At 42.6% G+C, this 12,952-nt stretch overlaps 1 protein-coding gene across 11 annotated transcripts in view; it reads right to left on the reverse strand.

The window, feature by feature from the left end:
* Nucleotides 1-6,287: 6,287 nt before the first annotated feature.
* Nucleotides 6,288-12,952, reverse strand: part of LOC115201748 (nucleolar and coiled-body phosphoprotein 1) — a 29,759-nt gene continuing 23,094 nt past the window's right edge. For 8 of the 11 annotated variants that reach the window (XM_029765628.1, XM_029765626.1, XM_029765620.1 and 5 more), the window contains 4 exons: nt 12,208-12,576; nt 9,869-10,002; nt 9,152-9,232; nt 6,288-7,856 (listed from right to left, as the gene is read on the reverse strand). In XM_029765628.1, the coding sequence (XP_029621488.1) occupies nt 7,698-7,856; nt 9,152-9,232; nt 9,869-10,002; nt 12,208-12,576 (743 nt within the window). In that variant the 3' untranslated portion in view covers nt 6,288-7,697. The remainder of the gene's footprint in view (nt 7,857-9,151; nt 9,233-9,868; nt 10,003-12,207; nt 12,577-12,952) is intronic. The other 3 variants (XM_029765622.1, XM_029765625.1, XR_003879805.1) reach the window with 3 other exon arrangements.

A 12,952-nucleotide genomic window follows, 5' to 3' on the forward strand; every position in this document is an offset into this window, starting at 1 on the left:
TACCACTCTCCATATTTTTAAGCATAGTGGTGGCTGCATCATGTTATGGGTATGCTTGTCATCGTTAAGGACTGGGTGTTTTTCAGGATAAAAAAGAAACGGAATGGAGCTAAACACAGGAAAACCTGGTTCATTCTGCTTTCCTCCAGACACTGGCAGACAAATTCACCTTACAGCAGGACAATAACCTGAAACACAAGGCCACATCTACACTGGAGTTGCTTACTAATAAGACAGTGAGTGGCCAAGTTACAATCTGCTTGAAAATCTATGGCACACCCTGAAAATGGTTGTTTACCAATGACCAACAACCAATTTGACAGAGCTTGAAGAATTTTTGAAAATAATAACTGGCAAATATTGTACAATCCAGGTGTGGAAAGCTCTTAGAGACTTACCCAGAAGGACTCACAGCTATAATCGCTGCCAAAGGTGATTCTAACATGAATTGACTCAAGGGGGTTGAATACTTATTTAATCAAGATACGAGTGTAATTTGTTTTACAAATGTTAGAATTTTTTCTTCCACTTTGACATTAGTATTTTGTGTAGATCGTTGAGAAAAAAATTTGACAATTAAAATCCATTTTAATCCCACTTTAGGATATGGAAAAAGGCAAGGGGTGTGGAAGCTTTCTGAACTGTATGAATCGGATTACATTAATCAAACACAGACTACTTTATGAGGATAATGTAGTTGCTAATGGCAGCCTGCAGGACCCCGGTCGGCCTTCAACTTGAGCTACTCAATGAGAGGGCAGCACTGAGCTAGCCTGCAATGTCACGACACGCTAAAACGGCACTTCCTGATCTTCAAATGCGCCACTGGGACTTCACATAGGAAACAACGGGGGTTGATGGCTTCATCCATATTTTTCTTTTTTTTTTTACAGTCTATGATTTTAGCCCATCTTATCATTGCTCGATTTCAACAACAAGTTTGAATTGGCTGAAGGTAGACTCAGCGAATTGACGTTGCCACGAGCAGCACCGCAGATATTGCGATGAGCGTGATGCGATAATTCACTTTCACACAGTCACACAATTACTGTGCTCATGGTCACAGGTTTGCTTCACGCTGTTACAATGTGGTAGCGGCCACGGGACCAAAACAGTGGAGATGTCGAGCCTGGCGCTTCAACGCTCTTAGTTGTTGTGGAAATTGACCCACTATGCTGTTTATTTTCTGCATCTACATCATACCGCTGAGTCTGCCTTTAATAAACCAATGCCAAGTTATCCTTACTTGCTTCTTTTGGCTTAAGGGTGAACGTGAATGGTTAGATTGTTGACTTAATATTGACACCCCACCTTACATGTAGACTCCTAGGACTTACTATTGACACCCCACCTTACATATAGACTCCTAGGACTTAATATTGACACCCCACCTTACATATAGACTCCTAGGACTTAATATCGACACCCCACCTTACATAGACTCTTAAGGTAAAGTTACAAAAAAGACAGGACAAAAATATACATAAAATAAATAAAAAACACTGGCATATCTCCCATCTGTTGCAAAAACACAGTAGTTATAATGCTGTTCTCTGGTACTTGTGATATAATCTAAGTGAGTTTTAATTAGTTTAACATCATTCAGGGCTGTGGCAAAGGGGTTAAAGCAAAAGAAAATCCCATGACTGAACCTTAAATCGATTGTCAGATCGATTGTCTGTGGGGGGGCCAAGTTAACCTCCCCCTTTCATGTAAAACAAAAGAAAAGCCATGATGGAAAGATGATCGTTTTGTATGTGTATTAAACTATAGGCTGACTCGTCGTTAGATGGTTATCAGGCCTACAATCGGGTTGTCGTCAGAAAACTTGATAGTCGGTGTCGTGCAAAGCCACGCAGTCATGGGTGAACAGGGAGTACAGCAAGGGGCTGAGGACACACCCCTGGGGGGCCCCTGTGTTGAGTCAGGGATCTAGTCAGGAAGTCCAGGATCTAATAGATTTGTGGAGCTCGTAACTGCTTGCCTTGTTCGCGTCGCGTTCCACTGAGCCATCAGGGTTCATTCTGCTGCCATTGAATGCTGCAGTACGGACTCTCAGCATTGTAAGGATATCTCCGTTCATCCAGGGTTTTTGGTTGGGGTATGCCCGGATAGTTATTGCGGGTACAACATCAATACATTTCCTAATGAAACCTGTGACTGACGATGTATATTCCTCAATGTTGGTGGATGAGTTATGGGTGGATGAATCTTTAAACATAAACATATTCCAATCAGAATTCTCAAAACAGTCCTGCAGCATTGAGTCTGCCTCACGGTGGTGGAAAATGACATAATTAGTCATGCTATCCCATGTTTAACTGCTTAAAGAATAGTCTCTTGTTATATGCTAGTGTTTTTTTTCTAATCTGATACAAACTAGTCTTTGCGTGACTTAGTCATAAGACTGGGCGTATAGCTAAGATCCGTTTAGGTACAACCGCAGCATGCGAGGACATCCCGTGGGTTTACTATCTGCAGGAAGTCAGCTGTATGAACCTTGCAGGAAGGAGCACATTATAGTGTGAACTGTGACAAAACGCAGTTATACGGTTGAGCCCTCGTGCTATCAACCTGCACAGACAAACCAAATCGCCTTTTACACTACGTTCCTTCCCTGTTTCCACACTATCTGATAAACTGCCACGTAGACAAAGGAGGTTGTACTTTTTCCCAATAAAAACGATGTTCGTTGGGCCTTAAGTATGCTTCTCGGTCAGTCAGTCGGGCTGTCTGTCTGTCTGTCTGCTTAAGCCTTGTAGTTGAAGGCACCAGCCCATGACTTGGTCGATGATCATCTGATAAAGTATTTTGTTAAGATCTATAATAGACTGGATTCACATAAAAAAAGTTTTTATTTCTTACACATCCAAGCAGGACTCAAGATATTTTTCAACCTCATGTAGTGATTGTCATGAATTTTGGGTTGACAATTAAGACTATAGTTGGTGCATTTTACTGTCAAAATAGGACTCTAGAATTTCCAGATTTTTTTTGTTTTGTTTTGTTCAATAGATATTAATTCCATCTTTATATGCACTAACTAATATCATAGGTCAATTAATTTGGGGTTCAACACCTGAGGAAGTGGAAACTCAAAACACATTAACTAGCTATACTACCCACTGCTAGTAGCCATGTATTAATCCAACAGTTATGCAATGTCCTAAAAAAACACTGCAGCTGAAGACTACTACCCATGAAATCTATGGCCGGTGCGCTGCGCAACATCACAAAGCCATATCAAATATCTTCGTAGTAAAATAGTTGCTATTGAGTTGAATATTGGAGAAATAAAAAGCATACCAACTGAAAGCTGAGACCCTCCTCTCCCATCGACAGGGACAAAGCTTTCAAAGTTGCATTTCTCCCGCAATTGCATTGCGGAAATGTTACACAATCAGAACTACTTTCTCTCAGGGGCATGTGGGGAGAAGAGGGTGGCTTGCTCATTACAACGGCATGGCAGACACTTTCATTACAGGATAACGAACGTTTTAGCCGCCCCCCCCCCCAAAAATGTTGAGGTAACAATGTAAACTGAACAAAAATATAAATGAAACATGCAACAATTTCTAAGATTTTACTGAGTTACAGTTCATATAAGAAAATCTGTCAATTGAAATAAATTCATATGGCCCTAATCTATGGACTTGTGTATGGAACATTTCTGGGATCTTTTATTCCAACTCATGAAACATGGGACCAACATTTTACATGTTGCGTTTATATTTTGGTTCAGTATAGAATGTGCCCTTTCTGGGGGGGTATTGAGCTAGGAACTAGCAACACGCATTCTACTGCAGCTAGGAACACGCATTCTACTGCAGTTAGGAACTAGGAACACGCATTCTACTGCAGTTAGGAACTAGGAACACGCATTCTACTGCAGTTAGGAACTAGGAACACGCATTCTACTGCAGTTAGGAACTAGGAACACGCATTCTACTGCAGCTAGGAACACGCATTCTACTGCAGCTAGGAACACGCATTCTACTGCAGCTAGGAACACGCATTCTACTGCAGCTAGGAACACGCATTCTACTGCAGCTAGGAACACGCATTCTACTGCAGTTAGGAACTAGGAACACACAAATCTACTGCAGTTAGGAACTAGGAACACGCATTCTACTGCAGTTAAGAACTAGGAACACGCATTCTACTGCAGCTAGGAACTAGGAACACGCATTCTACTGCAGTTAGGAACTAGGAACACGCATTCTACTGCAGCTAGGAACTAGGAACACGCATTCTACTGCAGCTAGGAACTAGGAACACGCATTCTACTGCAGCTAGGAACTAGGAACACGCATTCTACTGCAGCTAGGAACTAGGAACACGCATTCTACTGCAGCTAGGAACTAGGAACACGCATTCTACTGCAGCTAGGAACACGCATTCTACTGCAGCTAGGAACACGCATTCTACTGCAGTTAGGAACACGCATTCTACTGCAGTTAGGAACTAGGAACACGCATTCTACTGCAGTTAGGAACTAGGAACACGCATTCTACTGCAGTTAGGAACTAGGAACACGCATTCTACTGCAGTTAGGAACTAGGAACACGCATTCTACTGCAGTTAGGAACTAGGAACACGCATTCTACTGCAGTTAGGAACTAGGAACACGCATTCTACTGCAGTTAGGAACTAGGAACACGCATTCTACTGCAGTTAGGAACTAGGAACACGCATTCTACTGCAGTTAGGAACTAGGAACACGCATTCTACTGCAGTTAGGAACTAGGAACACGCATTCTACTGCAGTTAGGAACTAGGAACACGCATTCTACTGCAGTTAGGAACTAGGAACACGCATTCTACTGCAGTTAGGAACTAGGAACACGCATTCTACTGCAGTTAGGAACTAGGAACACGCATTCTACTGCAGTTAGGAACTAGGAACACGCATTCTACTGCATCTAGGAACTAGGAACACTCATTCTACTGCAGCTAGGAACACGCATTCTACTGCAGCTAGGAACTAGGAACACGCATTCTACTGCAGCTAGGAACACGCATTCTACTGCAGCTAGGAACTAGGAACACGCATTCTACTGCAGCTAGGAACACGCATTCTACTGCAGCTAGGAACATGCATTCTACTGCAGTTAGGAACTAGGAACACACATTCTACTGCAGCTAGGAACTAGGAACACGCATTCTACTGCAGCTAGGAACTAGGAACACGCATTCTACTGCAGTTAGGAACTGGGAACACGCATTCTACTGCAGCTAGGAACTAGGAACACGCATTCTACTGCAGTTAGGAACACGCATTCTACTGCAGTTAGGAACTAGGAACACGCATTCTACTGCAGCTAGGAACTAGGAACACGCATTCTACTGCAGCTAGGAACTAGGAACACGCATTCTACTGCAGCTAGGAACTAGGAACACGCATTCTACTGCAGCTAGGAACTAGGAACACGCATTCTACTGCAGTTAGGAACTAGGAACACGCATTCTATTGCAGCTAGGAACTAGGAACACGCATTCTACTGCAGTTAGGAACTAGGAACACGCATTCTACTGCAGCTAGGAACACGCATTCTACTGCAGTTAGGAACTAGGAACACGCATTCTACTGCAGCTAGGAACTAGGAACACGCATTCTACTGCAGCTAGGAACTAGGAACACGCATTCTACTGCAGTTAGGAACTAGGAACACGCATTCTATTGCAGCTAGGAACTAGGAACACGCATTCTACTGCAGTTAGGAACTAGGAACACGCATTCTACTGCACAGGCTATAACTAACATCTACTAAAATGTGTATGCGACCAATCAAATTTGATTAAATGGTAAAAAAAATATATATATGGGTTGTGTTTCTGGGTCCTGGTCAAAAGTTAAGTGCGCAAAGGATTCACTGCCACTACCTCACTCTCCAACCAAGGTGCATGAATTGGGGAGCAAACTGAAGCAGAGAACTGAAGCAGAGAACTGAAGCCGAGAGCAGAGAACTGAAGCAGAGAACTGAAGCAGAGAACTGAAGCAGAGAACTGAAGCAGAGAGCTGAAGCAGAGAGCTGAAGCAGAGAACTGAAGCAGAGAACTGAAGCAGAGAACTGAAGCAGAGAGCTGAAGCAGAGAGCTGTAGCAGAGCTGAAGCAGAGAACTGAAGCAGAGAACTGAAGCAGAGAACAGAGAACTGAAGCAACTCAGGGTTATTTACATGTTGGTTGTATTTTTAACAAGCTTCTTTTATTTAATATTATTGAGCTCCAAAGAGTTGCTCGAATCTCGTCAACTTGACAAGTCAAAGGAAATGACTGCAAAACTGCTTTTAAATGTGCAGGGAGGAAGGCAATTGGGCCAAAGTATTTTATTCCAGTAATAAACAAGACTCAATAAGAAAGGGGTTACATTCGAGTAGAAACAGGAAATTCACAAAATTAAAAACTTGAGGTTAGCTGTTCTGGCTGTCAATCAAGCTGCTGGGTAAAGAGAAGTACCTCAGCAGCCAATGACGAACCAACAGACCAACAGTCAGCAGGAATAAAACACCAGGATGACATCTGAAGTGGCACCCTATTCCCTGTATAGTGCACTACTTTAGGGTGCTATTTCAGACGCACCCAGATCCTGTTCAGTAGAGGGGGGGAGGGAGAAAGAAAAAAAAGAAAATGATTTATAACTGAGTGAAAAAGGGGTAGGTACTACCTGAACTTGTACAATAAGTGTGTTTTCCTGTTTGCAAACGTTTTGTTAAGGAATACCTGAACATGACCCAGGGAGTTACTTCAAGACTGTAGAGCTCGTAATGACAGTTGGATGATCCTCGATACTCCCAGGCTTATAACGGTTAAATACGTACATAAAACCATTCATATCTAAACCGTGATTGGCCTACATGGGACTGTAGAAGATAAAGAAAAAGACGAACATGTTCCAAACAGTTTTCACATTGCAGTGGTTGAATACTTATCCAGGTGTTGTGAGATCTGGTAAGGGGATGGCAACAAATGAGATTCTTATCATTCAACCCCCAGGGTCTGCACAAAAATCAAGTAACCCTTTTTCCCCCGCAATGTGTCTGACAATGCAAACAGCGATAAAACAACAAGAACAGAGAATTTCAAAATGTTGATACTGAAAAAAAAGACATTGGACATAAGTGGGGAAGATACCGGGCTAACAATATAACAACAAGCAACAGATTAATTGAGAGAGAAAAAGGAAAGCAAGAAATTTGAGAACAGTTTACACTTTTCAATTGATATTTAACAGAATTTGTGGCTTACTAGCGCCACCTGGTGGATGGATGTTGTAAATGCAGCGTAAGGAAATTAACCCTTTCAGTAATCTGTACCACGTTTAAGGCACAGAGACATTCAGACCACTCCCCTACAGCCTTACCTGTGTGACAGCATCCTAAATAGCACACTATAACCTATATAGTGCACTGCTTTAGATCAGATCAACAGTACCGCACAACATAGCAAATAAGGTGCCATTTCAGGACCACTTGTGTCTTCTTCTACCCCATAAAAAAAGCCTTTAAAAAAGGTTTAAACACAGACTTATGAACTAAAAATCACTAGGAAGACAGCTGTCAGTGTGGCCGTCTTTTTCAACACAGCTGTAGGTAGTTCAGTTAATGATGTTTCGGCTCAATCAGGTTGGAGGGAGGGGGGGGGGTCAAGCGACAGGATGAAGAGGGGTGATGATGATGACGAACGATGACTAGGTTCTCAGTCGCTGTCGAACCTGATGGAGTTGACGGACTGGGAGATGGCTCCTCCACGGTAGCTGCCCCTCTTCTTCTTGGTCTTTTCGTGACGGAAGGACTTTCCCTTGGTGAAGCGGAGCACGTCATTGGCCCTCTGGCCCCAGTCTCCATTTGCCCCGCGCTGAGGTGAGCGGAGAGAGAGAGAGAGAGAGAGACAGTCAAAACACGTCCAGCATCATAATGACATGAACACATCCCTGGATCAACACAATACAGACACATTTATATTGTAACTCTTTTACTAAAGATGACAGTCCCTCTAAGTATCCTATGTAAAATTATATCATATAAAATGCTAATTCTCTAACAGTAAGGCTGAGTGGGAAGGCTGAGTGGGAGGGGGGGGGGGGGGAATGCTAATTCTCTAACTATCAGTAAGGCTGAGTGGGAAGGCTGAGTGGGCGGGGGAAATGCTAATTCTCTAACAGTAAGGCTGAGTGGGAAGGCTGAGTGGGCGGGGAGCCAAATATTCATAAGCATCCTTTGACTGACAGGTTTTGACTGACTGACTCCCAGAACTGAGTCTCTGATGGGTCATCCTCACATAAGATCAAGCAACACACATATACTTTCTAGAAGAGAACCCTGAAACCAGGAGATATACGTTTCAACCATTCAGTGATTCTCTGCATTAATAAACAACTTCAGAGCAGCTCCATCTAGCCCAAGGACCATTGTTCAAACAACCACGATGGCTAAATAAAACTAACCGCTAGGGTGTCCCGACTGGTGCAGTGGTCTAAGACACTGTCACTAGAGGTCCTGGGTTCTAGTCCAGGCTCTCTCACCCGGCCACAACCGGGAGACCCATGGGGCAGCGCTCTAGCGACTCCTGTGGCAGGCCGGGCGCAGTGCACGCTGACACTGTCGCCAGGTGTAACGGTGTTTCCTCTGACACATTGGTGCGGCTGGCTTCCCGGGTTAAGCAGGGCATTGTGTCAAGAATCAGTGAGGCTCGGTTGGGTCGTGTTTCGGGGGACGCACGGCTCTCGACCTTCGCCTCTCCAGAGTCTGTACGGGAGTTGCAGCGATGGGACAAGACTAACTACCAATTGGATATCACGAAATTGGGGAGAAAAAGCAAACACTTTTTGTTTATTTTTTTATTTTTATTTTTACTAACCGCTTCTCATCTTGTATTATATTGAGATTCCTCCGGTACAGGTGTGGTTCTGATCCACATACCTGACCGTACAGAACGTAAACAGAAACAGAAGGTTAACTTTCTAGGTTCCACCACTTGGGAGAGCTGTAATGGGTGTTCAGATGAGGGGCTTTAGCACACAGAGTAGCAATGTTCTATTACAACGTTTTGTAAAAAGAAAATAACCTTAAATTGCAACTGAATCAAGCGAGTGCTGGCCCTTCATTTCATGTAGACACGGCAGAGGGACAGAGCAGTGTAGATAAACTCACCTTGGCATCGAAGGAGTTGTCTGCCAGACGGTTGTCCACCTCAATTTCCTCCTCTACTATTCTACGGAAAGGTACATTGATCTTTAGAGGAGGGACACAGACGGTGAGACATAGACGGTCACAGAGAGAATGAGGGGTTTAGTTCAGTCCGCATCTGACAACGCTCCACAGCCGTTAGTACCACAATGCACCTCTGTTCTGTATACAGCCCAAAGCCTTTACACACACGTGTGTGAGATATATATACACACACACACACACATTCAGAAATGGGCCCCAACATTGATTATGGATCTGTAGCGCTGCAATGGTAGTCTGGCATGAATAGATGTTGTTGGAGAGTATATATATATATATATATATATATATATATATATATATATATATATAGATAGAGATATATATAGATAGAGATATATAGAGATAGAGATATATAGAGATAGAGATATATATAGATAGAGATATATAGAGATAGAGATATATAGAGATAGAGATATATATATAGATAGAGACATATAGAGATAGAGATATATAGAGATATAGAAATATAGAGATATAGAGATATTTATAGCGCTATATAGCACTACAGATCCAGAATCAATGTTAGGGCACATTTCTGAATACTGAGACTACGCCATCATAACAAATACATTGAACCAAAAACCCAGCAGCCAAACAACCCAAGCTCTGAACCCAGTCAGTCTGACGGGGTCTCACCTTCTTAGAGACTTTGGGGAAAGTCTGTGGTGCTGCTACTACTTTCTTGTTTTTAGGCGTCGTCACTTCCTCCTCCTCCTCACTCTCAGAAGACGAGTCTTCTCCAGCCTTCTTCCTCTTGTCGTTTACGGTGCCTGCGGAGGAAGAGAAGAAGACGACAGCAGGGGACATTGACCTTGGTTTCTAAAATAATTCATACCTCAGTGAGGACGACATGAGAAGGAATTCTGAAATATTTACTGATAACTAGAAAGCCCAAGCAGGCATCAACAACCCAGACAAGACACTAGTGAGCGTTACTGCGACACCAATTGGTAAATTTTTACCCCTCTTGGTAAATGACTACAAAATATATTTCCCTTGACCTTGTAACTGACACTCAACACAGACAACTATGCTAAAAACTCACAAGACATTGATAGTATGGCTGGGAATTGCCAGGGACTTCACAATACGATATCACCATACTTAGGTGCTGATACAATATGTATTGGGATTCTCACGATTCTACAGTTGAAGTCGGACGTTTACATACACCTCAGCCAAATACATTTAAGCTCAGTTTTTCACAATTCCTGACATTTAATCCTAGTAACAATTCCCTGTCTTAGGTCAGTTAGGATCACCACTTTATTTTAAGAATGTGAAATGTCAGAATAATAGTAGAGAGAATGATTTATTTCAGCTTTTATTTCTTTCATCACATTCCCAGTGGGTCAGAAGTTTACATACACTCAATTAGTATTTGGTAGCATTGCCTTTAAATTGTTTAACTTGGGTCAAACGTTTTGGGTAGCCTTCCACAAGTTTCCCACAATAAGTTGGGTGAATTTTGGCCCATTCCTCCTGACAGAGCTGGTGTAACTGAGTCAGGTTTGTAGGCCTCCTTTCTTGCACACATTTTTTCAGTTCTGCCCACAAAATTCAGGGTCATTGTCCATTTGGAAGACCCATTTGCGACCAAGCTTTAACTTCCTGACTGATGTCTTGAGATGTTGCTTAAATATATCCACAATTTTAATTCCTCATGATGCCATCTATTTTGTGAAGTGCACCAGTCCCTCCTGCAGCAAAGCACCCCCACAACATGATGCTGCCACCCCTGTGCTTCACGGTTGGGATGATGTTCTTCGGCTTGCAAGCCTCCCCCTTTATCCTCCAAACATAATTGTCATTATGGCCAAACAGTTCCATTTTTGTTTCATCAGACCAGAGGACATTTCTCCAAAAAGTACGATCTTTGTCCCCATGTGCAGTTGCAAACCATAGTCTGGCTTTTTTATGGCGGTTTTGGAGCAGTGGCTTCTTCCTTGCTGAGCAGCCTTTCAGGTTATGTCGATATAGGACTCGTTTTACTGTGGATATAGATACTTTTGTACCTGTTTCCTCCAGGATCTTCACAAGGTCCTTTGCTGTTTTTCTGGGATTGATTTGCACTTTTCGCACCAAAGTACATTCATCTGTGGTACCTTCAGGAGCTTGGAAATTTATTTCTGAGGTCTTGGTTGATTTCTTTTGATTTTCCCATGATGTCAAGCAATGAGGCACTGAGTTTGAAGGTAGGCCTTGAAATACATCCACAGGTACACCTCCAATTGACTCAAATGATGTCAATTAGCCTATCAGAAGCTTCTAAGGCCATGACATAATTCTGGAATTTTCCAAGCTGTTTAAAGGCACAGTCAACTTAGTGTATGAAAACTGATGACCCACTGGAATTGTGATACAGTGAGTTATAAGTGAAATAATGTGTCTGTAAACAATTGTTGGAAAAATTACTTGTGTCATGCACAAAAGTAGATGTCCTAACCGACTTGCCAAAACTTTAGTTTGTTAACAAGAAATGTGTGGAGTGGTTGAAAAACTAGTTTTAATGATTCCAACCTAAGTGTATGTAAACTTCCGACTTCAACTGTATATGTATTGGGATTCTCACAATTCTATATGTACTGGGATTTGATACTGTGATTTTATTGTGTTTCGATGTTTCAAACATATTGCTCACTATACACCTTCTGCAGAGGGACAAGAGAATTAGAAAACAAAGTTTAGTCATAGAAATAAGTGATGAATCAAATTGTCTCACCATTTAAAAAGATGAACAAGCTATGAAGGGGAAATAAACACGAGTTTTGCTGCAGGTACAGCTAACTAGGGCAACAACAATGTTGCGATGTCAAAACGATACATAAAAAATAATATCCCAATATGTAACTATCGATTCCCCCCCCCATTCACTAATTGATAAGTTATCAATGGGTAAATATCATGAATTGAAATGACCATTGACCAGATTCCCAGGTTCCAGACTGTACCTTCTAGAGGAGTTCAAAGCTCACCGTTAGTGCTGGGAGTGGTGACTGCTGCCGGTGCTTTCCCCGACTCTTCCTCAGAGCTACTGTCCTGGGACGATGAAGACTCGGCAGCCTTAGCCGGTGTTGTTGCCTTGGCAGCAGGGGTGGAGGCTTTAGGTGTAGCTGGCTTCCCATTGGTCAGAGCAGGCTTGGCAGGCGTCGTCTTGGTTTCAGTATCCGAGTCAGAACTGTCTGAGGAGTCCGAGGAGGATTCTGCTGCCTTCTTAGTCGAGGCTGGGGTTGCTGCCTTCTTAGTCGAGGCTGGGGTTGCTGCCTTCTTAGTCGAGGCTGGGGTTGCTGCCTTCTTAGTCGAGGCTGGGGTTGCTGCCTTCTTAGTCGAGGCTGGGGTTGCTGCTGCAAGGTTCAAGGTTCAATTGATGATATGTATACAAATGCAATGAAAATGCTTACTAACAATCAACATCAAAATATAAACTAGATATGATACACAATAAATAGGCCTACACAGTACATATATCAAAATACATGTAGGACTAGGTCACAGTGAAGAGGCACCGTGAGAAAGTCTGCCTTCTGAAAGCATCAGCGCGCTTCGGTTTGGCCAGCGTCTAGCTGACAATCGCTTAAAAGACCTTCGCTTGTCCATATTGATACGCCGTAGCCAGAATACACTTCCTCAAAGTAGTCAGAATTAATAAGAACTCAAGAAATCTATCATTAATTTTGACGTTTTTGAAAAAAGGAGTAGTCTTTCGATGAATGACAAACA

The sequence above is a fragment of the Salmo trutta genome, chromosome 10, assembly GCF_901001165.1.
Source record: "Salmo trutta chromosome 10, fSalTru1.1, whole genome shotgun sequence".
NCBI classification, from domain to species: domain Eukaryota; kingdom Metazoa; phylum Chordata; class Actinopteri; order Salmoniformes; family Salmonidae; genus Salmo; species Salmo trutta.